Source organism: Bombina bombina, chromosome 4 (genome assembly GCF_027579735.1).
Source record: "Bombina bombina isolate aBomBom1 chromosome 4, aBomBom1.pri, whole genome shotgun sequence".
In the NCBI taxonomy this organism is placed as follows: Eukaryota; Metazoa; Chordata; class Amphibia; order Anura; family Bombinatoridae; genus Bombina; species Bombina bombina.
The window spans coordinates 927,416,779-927,438,161 of NC_069502.1; the positions used below are offsets into that span (position 1 = coordinate 927,416,779).

Genomic DNA, 21,383 nt, shown 5'->3' on the forward strand with positions numbered 1-21,383 from the left:
TAGAGTGCGTTACCATAGGCCAGTCGGCTGCTGACGAGGGCGTGAGTGACAGTCTTCCTGGTCTCGGTTGGGATCCATTTGAAGATCTTTCGCAGCAGGTGAAGTGTGTGGAAGCATGCAGAAGAGACGGCGTTGATTTGCCGGTCCATGGTCGGTGGGGGTTGGAGGGTGTCCGAGGGCTGTGAGCCACCAGGAGTTATTCCAAGCGGATGTGGTGGGACCGAGGAGAACTTCGGTCTAGTCTGCATTCAGCTTTAGGCAGTTGTAGTTCATCCAGGTGGCGACTGCTGTCAGCCCTTCGTGGATGCTTCTCTTGGCGGTGGTGGGGTCGCTGGTGAGTGAGATGATTAGCTGGGTGTCGTCAGCGTAGGAGACGATGTTGAGGTTGTGTCGTCGGGGGATGGCGGAGGGGCCATGTAGATGTTGAATAGGGTGGGGCTCAGAGAAGAGCCTTGGGGTACACGGCAGCTGATTTCTGTGGGCTTGGAGGTGAAGGGTGGGAGTCTAACTTTCTGGGTTCTGCCGGTGAGGAAGGAGGTGATCCATTCCAGGGCTTTGTCGTGTATGCCGGCATCGTGTAGTCAGTTGCGGAGGGTGAGGTGGGAGACAGTGTCGAATGCTGCTGAGAGGTCTAGGAGAATGAGGGTGGCGGTCTCTCCTCGGTCGAGTAGGGCGAGGATGTCATTTGTGGTGGCGTGGAGGGCGGTCTCGGTGCTGTGGTTGCTCCTGAAACCGGATTGGGAAGGGTCCAGGGTGTGGTTGGCTTCGATGTAGTCAACGAGTTGCACGTTGATGGATTTCTCGATGACTTTGGCCGCAAAGGGGAGCAGAGAGATTGGGCGGTAGTTCTACGGATCGTTGGGATCAGCCGTGGGTTTTTTCAGTAGGGGTTTTAATTCTGCGTGCTTCCAGTCATTCGGGAAGGTGCCGGTTTCGATGGAGCAGTTGATGGTTCTGCAGAACTCGGGGGCGATGGTGTCACCCGTTTTGTTGAAAATGTGATGCGGGCATGGGTCCGAGGGTGCTCCGGAGTGGATAGATCTCATGATCCTGATGGTGTCCTCTGTGGTGAGGGGGCTCCAGATGTTCAGTGGGGGGTAGGCGGTGGTGTATTTGGGTGAGGTATCGGTGGGAGTAGGTGGGTAGGCGGTGGTGGGTGAGTTCTGGGGTGCAAAGCTGTCATAGATGTCGACGATCTTGCGGTGGAAGTACATTGCGAGGTTATCGCAGAGGTCCTGGGAGGGCGGGATGTCGTTGGTGTTGCTGTTGGGATTGGAGAATTCCTTGATAACTGTGAACCGCTCCTTGCTGTTGTGGACGTTGGCATTGATTCTATCTTGGATGGCTGTCTTCTTGGTGGTTTTGATGAGGTGGTGGTGGGTAGTGATGGCTTCTTTGTAGGCTGTTTTATTTGAGGGGGTCTTGCTGGATCTCCAGGTCCTTTCCAATCGCCTGCAGTGGCGTTTGGAGTCCTGGAGGGCAGGGGTGAACCAACTAGCCTTGTTGGTGGGTTGGCGGTTGGATGGTTTCTTGAGCGGGGCGAGGGTGTTGGCACAGTCTGTGATCCAGTGGTGGAGGTTGCGGGCAGAGGAGTTGGCATCTGTGGAGGTAGCTGGGGGGCACTTGTTCAGGGTGGAGTGTAGTTGGTCTTTGGTGATGTTGTTCCAGTTTCTGCGGGGTGGGTGGTGCTGCCGGAGGTGTGCGTTGGGTTTGTTGAAGGAAAAATGTATGCAATTGTGGTCGGTCCAATGGAGTTCGGTGATGTGGTTGACTGAGATGTGGTTGCCTGCAGAGAAGATAGGGTCGAGTGTGTGTCCGGCTGAGTGGGTTGGGGAGTTGACGAGTTGCTTTAGACCGATGGTTCCAAGGTTTTCTAAGAGGTTGGCAGTGTTGTGGTCACTGGGGTTGTCTAGGTGGAAGTTGAGGTCACCTAGGAGGATGTAGTCTGTTGAGGGGAGGGCGTGGGGTGCGATTAGGTCGGTGATGGAGTCACAGAAGGCAGGACGAGGTCCGGGAGGTCTGTAGATGAGGGTACCCCGGAGGGTAGTGTTGGGACTGACCTGGATCTTGAAGTGTAGGTGTTCCAAGCCTGGTGAGTGGTAGTCGGAGCTGGTTGTGACGTGGAGGGAGTGTTTGTGGACGATGGCGATGCCTCCTCCCGGTCGGTTGCTGCGGTCCTTGTTGGAGAATTTTGTATCGGGGATGGCGATGTCCGGCATTGATGTGGGGTTCAGCCAGGTTTCAGTAAGGAAGGCAACGTCCGGGGAGGTGGAGTTGACCAGGTTCCAGATTTCGACGGCGTGCTTGCGGACGGAGCGGGTGTTGAGGAGGATGCAGTTGAGGTGGTTGCGGTTGTTTTTGCGTGAGGTGACTGGCAGATTAGTGGATCGGAGGGAGGAGAAGGCTTGAGAGGTGACTAGCAGTTTAGTGGTTCGGAGGGAGGAGAAGGCGCAATTGCGGCAGGTGAAGGGTCCTATGGTGTTCATCTGGGATGCCTGGTGGCAGGCAGATGATCTACCGGTGTTGAGATGGAGGAGGGTGCTGGCGTCGTAGTGGCGGTGGTTGTGGGAGCCAGGGTTAGTGGCGCTGGACACGGTCCAGGCGCGGACGGGTGCAGACGGGCTTGCCTTTGGTGCGCCATCGCAGAAACTTTCATTAAATAGGTGCTGGGAGGTGGGAGGGCTGGGAGGCGGGGGGCAGGGTAGTGGCTGTAGGAAGAAAGTTAACAAAGGGAGTTACCTGTGATGTGCTGGTAGGCGGGGGGCTGTGGCATGGGAGAGACAAGCATGAAGGAGAGCAGGCTAGAAGAGTCCCTCGCACTTCTATACCTCAGACTAGCTGAGGAGATCTTACCACACCGGGTGCAGTTGACACTAGTAAAGGGAAGAACTCTCACATGCAGGTTCGCTCAATCAGCCGTCAGATATGCTGTTAGCTGTGAAAACTGTGATCTGGATCGGTAAAACAGTTAATATAGCCAGAACATGCGATCGTCTTAACCACTGAGAAAAACACCCGCACTGGATATTCATTACGCTCTTACTGTATAAAAGCGGAAGAGCGGAGGACACGTGATCGGACTGAGAAAAGAAACTGCGCCACTGAAAAAGCATGTTTCTGTCTGACAAAATAAAACTAACACTCTTCATGCACTATTAGCCTCAAATAAATAAAAAAAACTCACTTTGAGCTATAGACTCTAATTAACCCTTCAGCCAGTCTCCTTAATAAAAAGTTGGACAATGAACCCCTTAAAGTCTCATTAAATCAATGCCTGCAAGACTGCCCAAATATTAACCCCTTAGGCTTATAACATGTCTCATATGAAGAGCCATAAGAGGAATTAACCTCCCAAGTGCTGTCCTTCAGTACCTAGAAGGCAAATGCACTTACCTGTGGATCCAGCTGCAGGACAGGAACAGCTTCTTAGGTGTGATAGACACTCGACTCTCTATTAGGGACCTGAAGAAAAAGAAAGAGCAAAGTAACCAACCCTGGCTTTCTATGAAGGGGTAGCAATAATGTTAGAAATAAAGCAAAGACAGCTCATCGCTTTCTAACTGCTAATAGCCACCATTACTCTTACTAAAGAGATTGGCAGGGACACAGCATAGCCCCTAATCCTTGCTTGCAGTGAAAAGTACCCATAAAAGGATTAAATATCTTCAGACACCATCTTCGCACATCCTCCATTGACAAAGAGAATGACTGGGGATTATGGGTAAGGGAGGTTAAACTTAACAGCTTTGCTGGGGTGCTCTTTGCCTCCTTCTGCTGGCCAGGAGTTGAATATCCTACTAGTAATTGGAATCACGTTGTGGACTCTCTATGCCATATGAAAGAAAATAATTAATAAAAAAAAAAAAGTATAAGCAGCGTATGGGTTAAAATAATAAATGTAGATAACATTAACAGTAATCTAGATTTTAATTATGTTTGTAGTCAAATTATGTTGTACACATTAGTTTCAGCTCCTTCTAATAAAAGCAGACAAAGCAGCCATTATCCTGGATTCCTTTTTATAGCAGGAGTATGATGCAGAGCAATTTATTTTAACGTGTACACACAATTCTAATCTTTAGTAGTAATAATACCAAATCTAAGCTAAAAGAATTGGCTTTTTTTCTTTTCTTAAATCAGTCACATATTTTATTAATCTTTGACTATCTGCAGAGCACAAACTGGAAACACATCATAAAATGTGCACTTCGTGTTTTTTTGGGTACATCTACCATCTGCTGCATCAAAATACAAAAAAGAACAATGCTACCATAGTACATTGCATATAAAAGTAGAGAACGGCTCCACTAAGTAGTAGTAGTTACAACATTTATATATATATATACATATATATATATACATATACATACATATATATATATATATATATATATATATATACACACATATATATATATATATATATATATATATATATATATATATATATATATATATATATATATATATACACATACATACATACATAGGTATTTTCATCAGCCAAAATTGTTTTCAATTTATTCTTACTTTTGGGATTTTTCAGTCTTGCTGAGCGAGCTGCAGCCAAATCAAAGTGAGCTTTATCGGCATGCTCACACAGCATGATGATCCGACATAGGCAGTCTGCTGCAAAAACACGTGTGGCCCAACGGGGGGCCACAAATGGCTTGGCTTTATCATCTTCACCAAGGGTGGTGAACATAATGTCATCATCCATTTCATCCTTTTTCTCGGAATCTTCATCCTTTACTCCTGCAAGAAGACCTGGGTTGCCCAATTCTACAATGAAAAATATCATCAGTGAATCTACAATCATCAGAGGTACAGGCTGGACACAAAATATTACTGTATAGAAGAAGATTGATCTTTCATTTTGATTTTTAAAACACGCTTTTGGGTGTCTTTATGGGATAGACCGTTCAAAATTGAAATGTGCATGGGTGCATTTCATTTCTAAATAAAAGTATTTTTGTAATAGATTCTCTTTAGTAAAAATGCTACTAGTAAAGGTTATTTCTGGTTTTCAGCTGCATTTGCACATATGCTGCGAGTGCCCTGTGAACCAGTTTTCAAACAGGAGAACTTCCCAAAATGCTAGTAGTGACTTATATGACACAAATTAAAGGGACATGAAACCTACATTTTTTCTTTCCTGATTTAGAAAGAGAATGCAATTTTAAACATCTTTCTAATTTACTTATATTATCTAATTTGTTTTATTCTCTTGATATTATTTGCTGAAAAGCATATCTAGATATGCTCAGTAGCTGCTGATTGGTTGCTGCACATAGAAGCCTCGTGTGATTGGCTCACCATGTGCATTGCTTTTTCTTCAACTAAGGATATCTAAAAAATGAAGCAAAATAAATAATAGAAGTATATTGTAATGTTGTTTAAATGTATATTCTTTATCTGAATCATGAAAGAAAGATTTTGGGTTTAGTGCCCCTTTAAGTCTCCATAGATGCAATACACAACATCACTAGCTCCCTAAGCATGCATGATGTTGGAATAAAAGTGCACGTACCCTAACAGCACATGTGCATATGCCGCTGGAAACGGTTACAAGAAGTATTTTTGCTAAAGGGACACTAAATTCAAAACTTTTGTGATTCAGATAGAACACACAGTTTTAAGAGACTTTCCAATTTACTTCTGTTATTAAATTGTGTACAGTTTTTTGTATGCACATTTTCTGAGGCACCACCTAATACTGAGCATATGCAATAGTTCACAGTGTATACTTATACAAACCTGTGATTGGCTGATGGCTCTCACATAATACAGGGAGGCAACAAATAAAGTACATTTTCAAATTCGTCAGAAGAAAAAATACTGCTCATTTAAAATTTAGATTAAGTGCTATGGCACTGTCTTTTTATTATGTAAGCATTGATTATGTAATTTTACTGTATTTATAATGTTATAATGTTTGACATTTATAATAACATAATTTATGCTTACCTGATAAATTCCTTTCTTCTGTAGTGTGATCAGTCCACGGGTCATCATTACTTCTGGGATATTAACTGCTCCCCTACAGGAAGTGCAAGAGGATTCACCCAGCAGAGCTGCATATAGCTCCTCCCCTCTACGTCACTCCCAGTCATTCGACCAAGGACCAACGAGAAAGGAAAAGCCAAGGGTGAAGTGGTGACTGGAGTATAAATTAAAAAATATTTACCTGCCTTAAAAACAGGGCGGGCCGTGGACTGATCACACTACAGAAGAAAGGAATTTATCAGGTAAGCATAAATTATGTTTTCTTCTGTTAAGTGTGATCAGTCCACGGGTCATCATTACTTCTGGGATACCAATACCAAAGCAAAAGTACACGGATGACGGGAGGGATAGGCAGACTCTTTATACAGAAGGAACCACTGCCTGAAGAACCTTTCTCCCAAAAATAGCCTCCGATGAAGCAAAGGTGTCAAATTTGTAAAATTTGGAAAAAGTATGAAGCGAAGACCAAGTTGCAGCCTTGCAAATCTGTTCAACAGAGGCCTCATTCTTGAAGGCCCAAGTGGAAGCCACAGCTCTAGTAGAATGAGCTGTAATTCTTTCAGGGGGCTGCTGTCCAGCAGTCTCATAAGCTAAACGAATTATGCTACGAAGCCAAAAAGAAAGAGAGGTAGCGGAAGCTTTTTGACCTCTCCTCTGCCCAGAGTAAATGACAAACAGAGAAGACGTTTGTCGGAATTCCTTAGTTGCCTGCAAGTAAAATTTTAGAGCCCGGACTACATCCAGGTTGTGCAGTAGACGTTCCTTCTTTGAAGAAGGATTTGGGCATAAAGAAGGAACAACAATCTCTTGATTGATATTCCTGTTAGTAACTACCTTAGGTAAGAACCCAGGTTTAGTACGCAGGACTACCTTATCCGAATGAAAAATCAAATAAGGAGAATCACAATGTAAGGCTGATAATTCAGAGACTCTTCGAGCCGAGGAAATAGCCATTAAAAATAGAACTTTCCAAGATAACAACTTTATATCAATGGAATGAAGGGGTTCAAACGGAACGCCCTGTAAAACATTAAGAACAAGGTTTAAACTCCATGGTGGAGCAACAGTTTTAAACACAGGCTTAATCCTGGCCAAAGCCTGACAAAAAGCCTGGACGTCAGGAACTTCTGACAGACGTTTGTGTAACAGAATGGACAGAGCTGAGATCTGTCCCTTTAATGAACTAGCAGATAAACCCTTTTCTAAACCTTCTTGTAGAAAAGACAATATCCTAGGAATCCTAACCTTACTCCAAGAGTAACCTTTGGATTCACACCAATGTAGGTATTTACGCCATATCTTATGGTAAATCTTTCTGGTAACAGGTTTCCTAGTCTGTATTAAGGTACTAATAACTGACTCAGAAAACCCACGTCTTGATAAAATTAAGCGTTCAATTTCCAAGCAGTCAGCTTCAGAGAAGTTAGATTTTGATGTTTGAAGGGACCCTGTATCAGAAGGTCCTGTTTCAGAGGTAGAGACCAAGGCGGACAGGATGACATGTCCACCAGGTCTGCATACCAAGTCCTGCGTGGCCACGCAGGTGCTATTAGAATCACTGATGCTCTCTCTTGTTTGATTCTGGCTATCAATCGAGGAAGCAACGGGAAGGGTGGAAACACGTAAGCCATCCTGAAGTCCCAAGGTGCTGTCAGAGCATCTATCAGGACTGCTCCTGGATCCCTGGATCTGGACCCGTAACGAGGAAGCTTGGCGTTCTGTCGAGACGCCATGAGATCTATCTCTGGTTTGCCCCAACGTCGAAGTATTTGGGCAAAGACCTCCGGATGAAGTTCCCACTCCCCCGGATGAAAAGTCTGACGACTTAAGAAATCCGCCTCCCAGTTCTCCACTCCCGGGATGTGGATTGCTGACAGGTGGCAAGAGTGAGACTCTGCCCAGCGAATTATCTTTGATACTTCCATCATAGCTAGGGAGCTTCTTGTCCCTCCCTGATGGTTGATGTAAGCTACAGTCGTGATGTTGTCCGACTGAAACCTGATGAACCCCCGAGTTGTCAACTGGGGCCAAGCCAGGAGGGCATTGAGAACTGCTCTCAATTCCAGAATGTTTATTGGCAGGAGACTCTCCTCCTGACTCCATAGTCCCTGAGCCTTCAGGGAATTCCAGACGGCACCCCAACCTAGAAGGCTGGCGTCTGTTGTTACAATTGTCCAGTCTGGTCTGCTGAATGGCATCCCCCTGGACAGGTGTGGCCGAGAAAGCCACCATAGAAGAGAATTTCTGGTCTCTTGATCCAGATTCAGAGAAGGGGATAAGTCTGAGTAATCCCCATTCCACTGACCTAGCATGCACAGTTGCAGTGGTCTGAGGTGTAAGCGTGCAAAGGGTACTATGTCCATTGCCGCTACCATTAAGCCGATTACCTCCATACATTGAGCCACTGACGGGTGTTGAATGGAATGAAGAGTGCGGCAAGCACTTTGAAGTCTTGATAGCCTGTCCTCTGTCAGGTAAATCTTCATTTCTACAGAATCTATAAGAGTCCCCAGGAAGGGAACTCTTGTGAGTGGAACGAGTGAACTTTTCTTTTCGTTCACCTTCCATCCATGTGACCTTAGAAATGCCAGCACTAACTCTGTATGAGATTTGGCAGTTTGAAAGCTTGAAGCTTGTATCAGAATGTCGTCTAGGTATGGAGCTACCGAGATTCCCCGCGGTCTTAGTACCGCCAGAAGAGCACCCAGAACCTTTGTGAAGATTCTTGGCGCTGTAGCCAATCCGAATGGAAGAGCCACAAACTGGTAATGCCTGTCTAGGAAGGCAAACCTTAGGTACCGGTAATGATCTTTGTGAATTTGTTTAGGATCTTTAAGTCCAGGATTGGTCTGAAAGTTCCCTCTTTTTTGGGAACCACAAACAGATTTGAGTAAAACCCCTGTCCCTGTTCCGATCGTGGAACTGGATGGATTACTCCCATTAACAAGAGCTCTTGTACGCAGCGTAGAAAAGCCTCTTTCTTTGTCTGGATTGTTGACAATCTTGACAGATGAAATCTCGCTCTTGGAGGAGAGTATTTGAAGTCCAGAAGGTATCCCTGAGATATTATCTCTAGCGCCCAGGGATCCTGAACATCTCTTGCCCAAGCCTGGGCGAAGAGAGAAAGTCTGCCCCCCACTAGATCCGATCCCGGATCGGGGGCCCTCAATTCATGCTGTTTTGGGGGCAGCAGCAGGTTTCCTAGTCTGCTTGCCCTTGTTCCAAGACTGGTTAGGTTTCCAGCCTTGTCTGTAGCGAGCAACAGCTCCTTCCTGTTTTGGTGCAGAGGAAGTTGATGCTGCTCCTGCTTTGAAATTACGAAAGGAACGAAAACTAGACTGTCTAGTCTTGGCTTTGGCTTTGTCCTGAGGCAGGGCATGGCCTTTACCTCCTGTAATGTCAGCGATAATCTCTTTCAACCCGGGCCCGAATAAGGTCTGCCCTTTGAAAGGTATATTAAGCAATTTAGACTTAGAAGTAACATCAGCTGACCAGGATTTTAGCCACAGCGCCCTGCGTGCCTGAATGGCGAATCCTGAATTCTTCGCCGTAAGTTTAGTAAGATGTACTACGGCCTCCGAAATGAATGAATTAGCTAGTTTAAGGACTCTAAGCCTGTCCGTAATGTCGTCCAGAGTAGCTGAACCAATGTTCTCTTCCAGAGACTCAATCCAGAATGCCGCTGCAGCCGTGATCGGCGCAATGCATGCAAGGGGTTGCAATATAAAACCTTGTTGAACAAACATTTTCTTAAGGTAACCCTCTAACTTTTTATCCATTGGATCTGAAAAAGCACAGCTATCCTCCACCGGGATAGTGGTACGCTTAGCTAAAGTAGAAACTGCTCCCTCCACCTTAGGGACCGTTTGCCATAAGTCCCTTGTGGTGGCGTCTATTGGAAACATTTTTCTAAATATCGGAGGGGGTGAGAACGGCACACCGGGTCTATCCCACTCCTTAGTAACAATTTCAGTAAGTCTCTTAGGTATAGGAAAAACCTCAGTACTCGTCGGTACCGCAAAATATTTATCCAACCTACACATTTTCTCTGGTATTGCAACTGTGTTACAATCATTCAGAGCCGCTAACACCTCCCCTAGTAATACACGGAGGTTTTCCAGTTTAAATTTAAAATTTGAAATATCTGAATCCAGTCTGTTTGGATCAGAACCGTCACCCACAGAATGAAGTTCTCCGTCCTCATGTTCTGCCACCTGTGACGCAGTGTCTGACATGGCCCTAATATTATCAGCGCACTCTGTTCTCACCCCAGAGTGATCACGCTTACCTTTTAGTTCTGGTAATTTAGCCAAAACTTCAGTCATAACAGTAGCCATATCCTGTAATGTGATTTGTAATGGCCGCCCAGCTGTACTCGGCGCTACAATATCACGCACCTCCCTCTGAGCGGGAGATGTAGGTACTGACACGTGAGGCGAGTTAGTCGGCATAACTCTCCCCTCGTTGTTTGGTGAAATTTGTTCAATTTGTACAGATTGATTTTTATTTAAAGTAGCATCAATACAGTTAGTACATAAATTTCTATTGGGCTCCACTTTGGCATTGCAACAAATGACACAGGTATCATCTTCTGAATCAGACATGTTTAACACACTAGCAAATAAACTTGCAACTTGGAAATACAATTCAAATAGAATAATATTAAAACGTACTGTGCCTTTAAGAAGTACAGAAGATCTATGACAGTTAAAAATTAATAAATTGAAACAGTTATAGCCTCAATCCTTGTAAACAACACAACTTTAGCAAAGGTTTAATCCCATTAGCAAAGATAACAATTTCTGAAAGCAGGAAACAAATTACAGAATAAAAGTTTTTATTTCAGTCAAACTATAATTCTCACAGCTCTGCTGAGAGAAATTACCTCCCTCAAAATAAGTTTTGAAGACCCCTGAGCTCTGTAGAGATGAACCAGATCATGCAGGGAATACAATGAGTTGCTGACTGAAATATTTGATGCATAGTAAAAGCGCCCCTCCCCCACACACACAGCAGTGAGGGAGAACAGAAACTGACAGAAAAAAACAGATTTAAGCAACTGCCAAGTGGAAAAATGGTGCCCAAACATTTATTCACTCAGTACCTCAGCAAATGAAAACGATTTTACATTCCAGCAAAAACGTTAAACATAATCTCTAGTTATTAAACAGCTTTATGTCTTTCTTACAGTGTAATTCTAGTGAAGTACCATTCTCCCAGAATACTGAAGTGTAAAGTATACATACATGACATTATATCGGTATGGCAGGATTTTCTCATCAATTCCATTGTCAGAAAATAAAAACTGCTACATACCTCTATGCAGATTCATCTGCCCGCTGTCCCCTGATCTGAAGTTTACCTCACTCCTCAGATGGCCGAGAACAGCAATATGATCTTAACTACTCCGGCTAAAATCATAGCAAAACTCTGGTAGATTCTTCCTCAAACTCTGCCAGAGAGGTAATAACACACTCCGGTGCTATTTTAAAATAACAAACTTTTGATTGAAGATATAAAACTAAGTATAATCACCATAGTCCTCTCACACGACCTATCTAGTTGCTGGGTGCAAGAGAATGACTGGGAGTGACGTAGAGGGGAGGAGCTATATGCAGCTCTGCTGGGTGAATCCTCTTGCACTTCCTGTAGGGGAGCAGTTAATATCCCAGAAGTAATGATGACCCGTGGACTGATCACACTTAACAGAAGAAAAATAGATTTTTAACTAAACTATTTTATACATGTTTTCATAATATTTTTGTTTCTAATATTGTCCAATTTAACCCTTTTCTGAAGGAACTTGTCTACATCAAACCAAAGTTCCGATGTAAACAAATAATTAAGATGTAAAATTACGCGATTGTTCATGCATGATTTCAATGATGGGATCGGGTCAGGGGATAGTGCTTATGACGCTAGGCACTCCCTCCAGCCTGCAATTCCATTCAGGACAGCCAAACGGCTAGGATGTTCAATGCTGTCCTAACGGCGCTAAATCCCAGCGCCATTAGGACGGAATGGAATGTCTTAACAGGGGGAAAGGGTTAATAAACCTAGAAGACATTTATAAAAAAAATTATATTTATAAGATCCTTGTGACCCTATGGGCATACTGTTGATGTGCCCTGTAATCTATTAATTCTAAAAAAAAAAAATAGGTTTTTAAGGGGTTAAACTAAGACTTAAAGGGACATAAAACAAGTTGGGATAGAGACAAAATAATATAATACGTACTGTAATTACTTTACCTGCAAATGTATACTGCAGTGCCTCGTCATTAACCCTTTCTTTTTAGTTTCTGAATTGTAAAGCTCTAACTCCCCCCACACAATTCCTTTTATGGCCGTATCTATGTTTATTGTTCTTTTGGTAAAATGCAAAAGTGAATAGGGATTATCTGTTGTAGAATGCCTAGAAGCTGTGAACTCAGTTGAAATACAATGCCTGTGTCTAAACACTGATAAGAGGGGTGGAGTTAGCTGCTCCAGGCAGTTTAGCTAAGCAATTCATTTTGCTTTTTTTGCAAATTATTTTAAAATACTTGCCAGCAATTTTTTAACAATTTTTTTATGCAAATTTTTTTTAAGTGAATGTAAATTTTGATGATAAAGTGCCCGGTTTGGGCCACTTTAATTCATCAAAATTTACATTTCACTTGTGTGGTGAAAATACTTACCTTTTTAATCTTGACAGCCGCTCCAGCTTCCCACGGTCGTCGCAAGCCTCTTTCTATGTCAGAAATGACGGATCGGTCATCTCCCAATCACGGCTTCCCCCCCCCAGGGGAATCAGTGTCTGATTCAACGCCGTGATTGGAGGAAGCCGGATTCCTCATTTTAGACCCAGAAAGAGGCTTTGCGACGGGCGGAGAAAGCAATGCAGCGGCCGTCAAGATTAAAAGTCAAGTATTTTCACAACACGAGTGAAATGCAAATTTTGATGAATTAAAGTGCCCCTGTTTTTAATCAAATTTTTATAAACCGGCACTTTATCATCAAAATTTACATTCACTTTAAATTAACTAGCCCTTTTAGGATATGCACATATCTCAACCAATTGTATGGCACTTTAATGAGTAAAGGATTTATAATATCTGAACAAGTTGACTAATATTTTTTTTAACTAAATATACTTAAGAAATTCTAAAAAATCTGAAAATATAAGACATACTTGATTTTCTTTGCAGTTAAAGAAGGTTAGTTACATACACACATTATATAAATAGAGATGAAGTGAAGTACATACCACTAGAGGCTGCCAAGACATCTTTACATAGCTGTAACCAGTGGGATAATTTATCCACAGCCAATGAGGATAACATATGTCCCAGAGTGTCATGAATATCAGAGCACAGTTTGCGATCAATCTCTCTGTCCAACATACCAAAAAGAACCCCCTCCAGACCAGTATCCGTTATATTTATATCTAGAGAAAAATCAAGGAAGAACAAAAATCATATTTGTTAATTTTAACTAATAGTATTATGTGTTTACTGCACACTCAAATATATTTATTTTGTTTAAAAATAATTATTGCTGGACAAAAATTATTAGAATTTAAAATCAATTTGGTTTCTGTATAACGATATATTAAATATTTCCCTATATAAAACTAAAATTGCTTATTGTTGCTGTAGTTCAGATACATTAAGACTAGGGGTCCAATGCTAAAAGGATTTTCACTAGAGTGATATGTTATAAAGGTCTCCGACTGAAATTGAGATTGCAGGTGAAATGTTCTAAAGGAATGAAATCACTGTTAAAAGGTATTATTATTATTATTGGTTATTTGTAGAGCGCCAACAGATTCCGCAGCGCTAAGGTAGCTCACAAAGAGGCGTTTTGCTATACTTCACTATATTTCTCTGCCACTGGTAGAATTTTAAAAAACATTATCGCCATGTGCAGTGAAGGTGTAATGTAAATCATCCCTTAGGCAGTATTAAATGACAATACAATTTACATGTGTGAGCTGAAACTCTATAGTTACAATACAAATGAAACACATTCATGAATAATAAACCTGTGAGTATATTGCACCTGTGTATATAGTGTATTATATATTGGTATATTGCACATATGTATATAGTGTGTAATATGTGCACTCTATTGTAAAATACTTAATTATGGGACAGATTACAAGTGGAGCGCTAATTTATTGTGCGCCCGTAAACGGCCAAATACGCCTATTTGCAGACGCACGATAAATAAACAGCCATTGAAAATGACACAAGCTTGCGGTAGCAATAAACGCTCAAAAAAATGAACCAGAGATCAGAACACTGGTTAATTTTTTAAATGTCCCCCAAATGCCCCCAATATACATTGTGTAGTGTTTTTTTTTTTTTTTTAAATAAAACATAGTAGCATTATTTTATTTTAAAGGGACAGTCAACACCAGAATTTTTGTTGTTTAAAAAGATAGATAATCCCTTAATTACCAATTCCACAGTTTTGCATAACCAACACAGTTATAATTACACGTTTTACCTCTGTAATTACCTTGTGTCTAACCCTCAGCAGACTGCCCCCTTATTTCAGTTCTTTTGACAGACTTGCAGTTTAGCCAATCAGAGCTGTCTCCATGGTAAATTCACGTGCATGAGCTCAATTTTATCTATATGAAACACATGAACTAATGCCCTCTAGTCGTGAAAAACTATCAAAATGCATTTAGAGGCGGCCTTCAAGGTCTAAGAAATTAGCATATGAACCTCTTAGGTTTAGCTTTCAACTAAGAATACCAAGAGAACAAAGCAAAATTGGTGATAAAAGTAAATTGGAAAGTTGTTTAAAATTGCATGCTCTATCTGAATAATTAAAGTTTATTTTGGCCTTGACTGTCCCTTTAATGATAGTAATTTTTATTTAGATTTATTTTAATTATATTAAAGTTAGTGAGTGTTAGGGTTAGACTTAGGGGTAGGGGTTAATAACTTTAGTATAGTGTCAGCGGTGTCGGGGGCGGCAGATTAGGGGTTAATAAGTGTAGGTAGGTGTCGGTGGTGGGGGGCGGCAGATTAGGGGTTAATAAATATAATGTAGATGTCGGCGATGTCAAGGGCGGAAGATTACGGGTGTTTAGACTCTGGGTTTATATTAGGGTGTTAGGTGTAAACATAACTTTTCCTTCCCCATAGGAATCAATGGGGCTGCGTTACGGAGCTTTATGCTCCTTTATTGCAGGTGTTAGGCTTTTTTCAGCCGGCTCTCCCCATTGATGTCTATGGGGACGAAAAACCAGCTCACCGCAGCGCTGGTATTGGAGTGCGGTATGGAGCTCAATTTTGCTTTACGCTGCAATATTGCCTGCTAACGCCAGATTTTTTGCAAGCCTGTAATACCAGTGCTGTAGGTAAGTGAGCTGTGACAATAACTTCAAGTTAGTACCGAGCAGCTCTTACCGCAAAACTTGTAATCTAGCCGCAAGTTATTTTTTAGTCTTTCCATTGCAGTAGGCTGCCATGGTCTTTAGAAAAACACAAGAAGGGTTGAAGCACGTTGACTTTATATGCTGTGAGTAGCTCCAATGAGCGTGGTACATTGTTTTTTTTATATACTAATTCTATATACATTTTATATTTTATTACAGATCACAAATCTTTGGCTTTTAAAACTGTGTTTTTTGAAGTTTATATTATATTTCTGAGATCAAGAAGTAGTACTTGGAACCATTCTAGGAATTAACTTAGACTGTTTTTATAATACAACTAGTCCTAAAGCCCGTTCACATGGGCCATTTTTTGCAGTACAGCGGTCCCACCCCTTTCTCTCTTTCTCCCCCTCTCTTTTGCGCTCTCTCTCGCTCCCCTCTCTTTTGCGCTCTCGCTCCACCTCTCTTTTGCTCTCTCTCCCCCCTCTCTTTTGTGCTCTCTTCCCCCTCTCTTTTGTGCTCTCTTCCCCCTCTCTCTCTCTCTCCCGCCTCTCTTTTGCTCTCTCTCCCCCTCTCTTTTGAGCTCTCTCTCCCCCTCTCTTTTGCGCTCTCTCTCCCCCCTTTCTTTTGCGCTCTCTCTCCCCCCTCTCTTTTGCGCTCTCTCCCCCCTCTCTTTTGCGCTCTCTCCCCCCTCTCTTTTGCGCTCTCTCCCCCCTCTCTTTTGCGCTCTCTCCCCCCTCTTTTGCGCTCTCTCCCCCTCTCTTTTGCGCTCTGTCTCTCCCCCTCTCTTTTGCGCTCTGTCTCTCCCCCTCTCTTTTGCGCTCTCTCTCCCCCTCTCTTTTGCGCTCCCTCTCCCCCTCTCTTTTGCGCTCCCTCTCGCTCCCCTCTCTTTTGCGCTCCCTCTCGCTCCCCTCTCTTTTGCGCTCCCTCTCGCTCCCCTCTCTTTTGCGCTCCCTCTCGCTCCCCTCTCTTTTGCGCTCTCTCTCGCTCCCCTCTCTTTTGCGCTCTCTCTCCCCCTCTCTTTTGCGCTCTCTCTCCCACTCTCTTTTGCGCTCTCTCTCCCCCACTCTTTTGCGCTCTCTCTCCCCCACTCTTTTGCGCTCTCTCCTCCCCTCTCTTTTGCGCTCTCTCCCCCTCTCTTTTGCGCTCTCTCTCTCCCCCTCTCTTTTGCGCTCTCTCTCTCCCCCTCTCTTTTGCGCTCTGTCTCTCCCCCTCTCTTTTGCGCTCTGTCTCTCCCCCTCTCTTTTGCGCTCTGTCTCTCCCCCTCTCTTTTGCGCTCTGTCTCTCCCCCTCTCTTTTGCGCTCTGTCTCTCCCCCTCTCTTTTGCGCTCTCTCTCCCCCTCTCTTTTGCGCTCTCTCTCCCCCCTCTCTTTTGCGCTCTCTCCCCCCTTTCTTTTGCGCTCTCTCCCCCTCTCTTTTGCGCTCTCTCTCCCCCTCTCTTTTGCGCTCTCTCTCCCCCTCTCTTTTGCGCTCTCTCTCCCCCTCTCTTTTGCGCTCTCTCCCCCCTCTCTTTTGCGCTCTCTCCCCCCTTTCTTTTGCGCTCTCTCTCTCCCCCTCTCTTTTTGCGCTCTCTCTCTCCCCCTCTCTTTTGCGCTCTGTCTCTCCCCCTCTCTTTTGCGCTCTGTCTCTCCCCCTCTCTTTTGCGCTCTGTCTCTCCCCCTCTCTTTTGCTCCCTCTCTCCCCCTCTCTTTTGCTCCCTCTCTCCCCCTCTCTTTTGCTCCCTCTCTCCCCCTCTCTTTTGCTCCCTCTCTCCCCCCTCTCTTTTGCTCCCTCTCTCCCCCCTCTCTTTTGCTCCCTCTCTCCCCCCTCTCTTTTGCTCCCTTTCTCTCCCCTCTCTTTTGCTCCCTTTCTCTCCCCTCTCTTTTGCTCCCTTTCTCTCCCCTCTCTTTTGCTCCCTTTCTCTCCCCTCTCTTTTGCTCCCTCTCTCCCCCCTCTCTTTTGCTCCCTCTCTCCCCTCTTTCTTTTGCACCCTCTCTCCCCCTCTCTTTTGCACCCTCTCTTGCGCTCTCTTTTGCACCCTCTCTTCCCCCTCTCTTTTGCTCCCTATCTCCCCCCTCTCTTTTGCTCGCTCTCTCTCCCCCTCTTTTGCTCTCTCTTTCTCTTCCCTCTCTTTTGCTCTCTCTCTCTTCCCTCTCTTTTGCTCTCTCTCTCTTCCCCCTCTTTTGCTCTCTCTCTCTCCCCCCTCTCTTTTGCTCTCTCTCTCTCCATCCCTCTCTTTTGCTCTCTCTCTCTCCATCCCTCTCTTTTACTCTCTCTCTCTCCATCCCTCTCTTTTGATCTCTCTCTCTCTCCATCCCTCTCTTTTGATCTCTCTCTCTCCATCCCTCTCTTTTGCTCTCTCTCTCCATCCCTCTCTTTTGCTCTCTCTCTCTCTCTCTATCCCTCTCTTTTGCTCTCTCTTCATCCCTCTCTTTTACTCTCTCTCTCCATCCCTCTCTTTTGCTCTCTCTCTCCATCCCTCTCTTTTGCTCTCTCTCTCCATCCCTCTCTTTTGCTCTCTCTCTCTCCATCCCTCTCTTTTGCTCTCTCTCTCCATCCCTCTCTTTTGCTCTCTCTCCCCCTCTCTATTGCTCTCTCTCCTCCCTCTATTTTGCTCTCTCTCTTCCCTCTATTTTGCGCTCTCTTTCCCCCTCTCTTTTCCGCTCTCTCTCCCCCCCCCTCTCTTTTGTGCTCTCTCTCTCACCCTCTTTTGAACTCTCTCCCCCCCTCTCTCTTTTGCTCCCCCTCTCCCCCCTCTCTCCCCCCCCTCTCTTTTGCTCCCTCTCCCCCCCTCTCTTTTGCTCCCTCTCTTCCCCCTCTCTTTTGCTCCCTCTCTCTTTTGCTCTCCCACTCTCTTTTGCTCTTCCCCCTCTCTTCTGCTCTCTCCTAATCTTTCTATTTCTCTCCCCTCTCTCATGCCGACCGCGCCCGGCCATGCCCCCACCACCCCTGACCACGCCCACACTCCCACCCGGTCACGACAACATTCAACGCAACAGCATGTCAGGTAAGGCCAGGTGTGTTTGTCCTCGTGCTGTCTCAACTGCACATGACAGCTTCGGACAAACACACTTGGCCTTTTATATAATAGGATGGGCTATTAGTCTTTAATGTGTACTTTTTTATAATTATAACATATATATCAAATTGATTGTTATATGTCTTGTTAGATTAGTGTACAAATAATGCTTCTGTGTTATATTTGTTTAATTTAAAAATATATAATGAAAAAGTTAGCGCTTCCTCTTTTTCCTTGTTACCATGGTGCTTTTAGGGATTTGCAAAATAACTCAATAGTTTTAAATACTGGGAATGGGGAATGGTGAACTCCATGACCATGGGCTGTGGCAGCCAGATCAATATTTATAATTATGTTTTTATTTACGTATTCTTTTTTGTTTATTATGTATTTAATTTTTGGGAGGAGGCTTTATCCCTATACACAGTTGATCAGGCTGTAGTGTTGATGAGTAGATGGATAAAACAAATAAATAAAATGAAATCTGACACACAGTATTTTGTTATATTAATTCAAATAACCTCTAATTCTGACCCCATTTAAGAACAGTCATACTCACTTATGCCACTGCTTTCCTTGTCCCCAGCATTCTTTGCAAGACTCATGGCATATTCGCATACTTCTGCTGCTTCTCTCTGTGCCAATTGTCTAAGGCAGGCAACAGCTGCACGGCGCAGCAGCAAGTGGGAACTACCCAGGTGAGCCTAGAAAAGATCATTATTACAAGGGTCATATCCAAAACGAATTGCAATAAACAGGTGCAAATGAATAGATGTGTCAAGGTCTGATCATAGAAAAATCTCATTCAGGTTTTTTGTTTTTTTAAACTTGGAAATATATTGTAATTCAGATAAGCTGAAGGTAGAACCTTCACAATCCCACTAAAAAAGCTGACTACGGATTTTAGATTTTTGACATTTCAAACCTTTGGTAGTTTTCTTACGGTGAGCTTTTATATGTGGCCGCTAATAATTTAATGATAATAAAATAGTATAATGAATCTAAAAGTCAAACGTGAATTGTTTAGTTTTTATTCTAAAAATAAAATGCTCCATTTAATTTTTAAATAATCTTATTTTACAATGAGTTTAACTTCTTCAAAAGACAGCCCCATTCTGCTCAAGATAAGTACAAAGCCAGTAACCGGAACATACGCATGTATGCCCACCCATGATTGGCTTACCAGCTGTTCCTCATCTGGAGTAGAAAAAAAAATGCTATTGGTTAGTAAAAAAGAAATGACATTAGAAACCCAATAAATATCAAAAAGAAATATTTATAAAATCCACATTACAAGTAAGCATAAGTTTATCTTACACAGAGACATGGGACGAGGCTGGACAAGTTGACATGACGAGGTGCAAACATGTGTAGTTGCTGGAGGCAGGAAATAGCTGCAGCTTGAACCAGAGAGTCTGAATGATCCTGCATAATGGCGCAGCCCACAAGACACGAGGACCGGATGGTAGAGATGGTAGGCCCATTACCTGTTTACCAAATAGGGATCTTAAAATATTTTGCTCCATGGTCAAGCTAGTTCATACTTAAAATGGCAAACAACAGTATAAATTTAAAAAAAAAAAAAAAAAAAAAAAACACAACACAGAACCTTTTACAACTATTAAGGACGAAAAGAAAATTCAGGACATAGAGAATTTTATGTTTAAATTCAAACTACTGTGTACACCCTACTAATGCTCACTGGTTGACAAGCATAACCCCTGCAGCTCAATTGGTGAAAAAAAACCTGTTAATTATGTAAAGGAACATGCATTTTTAAAACTATTATATATTTCAAAATGCACTCTCTTAGCCAATTATAAGAAAAAAACTTACTTTATTGCCTTACAGAACCATGGCTAGACAGCCAAGTGTATGCTGCATTTTCAAGACAACTTTAGCAATGCAGATCAATTTACAAAGCACAGAAAACAGAAATATTTGTTTCACAACAAAAAGAAAACAGATTTAATCTATGTCTTAAAGGGACACTGAACCCAATTTTTTTCTTTTGGGATTCAGATAGAGCATTCAATTTTAAAGGGACACTGAACCCAAACTTTTTCTTTTGTGATTCAGATAGAGCATGCAATTGTAAGCAACTTTCTAATGTACTCCTATTATCAAATTCTCTTCATTCTCTTGGTATCTTTATATGAAATGCAAGAAGGTAAGCTTAGATGCCGGCCCATTTTTGGTATACACACTGTGTTGTTCTTGCTGATTGGTGGATAAATTGACCCACCAATCAAAAAGTGCTTTCCATGGTTCTGAACTAAAAAGATTGCTTAGATGCCTTCTTTTTCAAAGAAAGAAAGCAAGAGAACGAAGAAAAAGTGATAATAGGAGTAAATTAGAAAGTTGCTTAAATTTGCATGCTCTATCTGAATCACAAAAGAAAAAATTTGGGTTCAGTGTCCCTTTAATAATTTACTCCTATTATCAAATTGCCTTCATTGTTTTGGTATCTTTATTTGAAATGCAAGAATGTAAGTTTAGATGCCGGGCCATTTTTAGTGAACAACCTAGGTTGTTCTTGCTGATTGGTGGATACATTCATCCACCAATAAACAAGTGCTTTCCATGGTCTGAACCAAAATAATAGCTTAGATGCCTTCTTTTCCAAATAAAGAAAGCAAGAGAATGAAGAAAAATTGATAATAGGAGTAAATTAGAAAGTTGCTTAAAATTTCATGCTCTATCTGAATTACGAAATAAAAAATTTGGGTTCAGGGTCCCTTTAACAATATTAGATCCAAATGTTTTAGTTTCCAGTTGAGAATGAAATATATTTAAACGTTACCATTTTGTAGCTATAGATTTTGATTTAACCAAACCTCTATTCCCAGCCCTATACAATTACAAATTATATTTCTGCATATTATAAAATAGATTAACCCTTCGAGTGCTAAACACTTTCCTACCAGGGTGCCAAGCTGGATTTGAGGGTTTTATATTTTTTTAAATAAATATATTTTTTTTACTTTTTTTCAGATCCCCAATA

At 42.7% G+C, this 21,383-nt stretch overlaps 1 protein-coding gene across 1 annotated transcript in view; it reads right to left on the reverse strand.

The window, feature by feature from the left end:
• The window catches only part of HEATR5B (HEAT repeat containing 5B), a 261,254-nt gene that overhangs the window by 144,690 nt on the left and 95,181 nt on the right, over positions 1-21,383 (reverse strand). Inside the window, exons 21-24 of the mRNA XM_053711883.1 lie at positions 19,697-19,866; positions 18,939-19,083; positions 13,255-13,434; positions 4,531-4,782 (exon numbers count right to left, since the gene is read on the reverse strand). Of these exons, the coding sequence (XP_053567858.1) occupies positions 4,531-4,782; positions 13,255-13,434; positions 18,939-19,083; positions 19,697-19,866 (747 nt within the window). The remainder of the gene's footprint in view (positions 1-4,530; positions 4,783-13,254; positions 13,435-18,938; positions 19,084-19,696; positions 19,867-21,383) is intronic.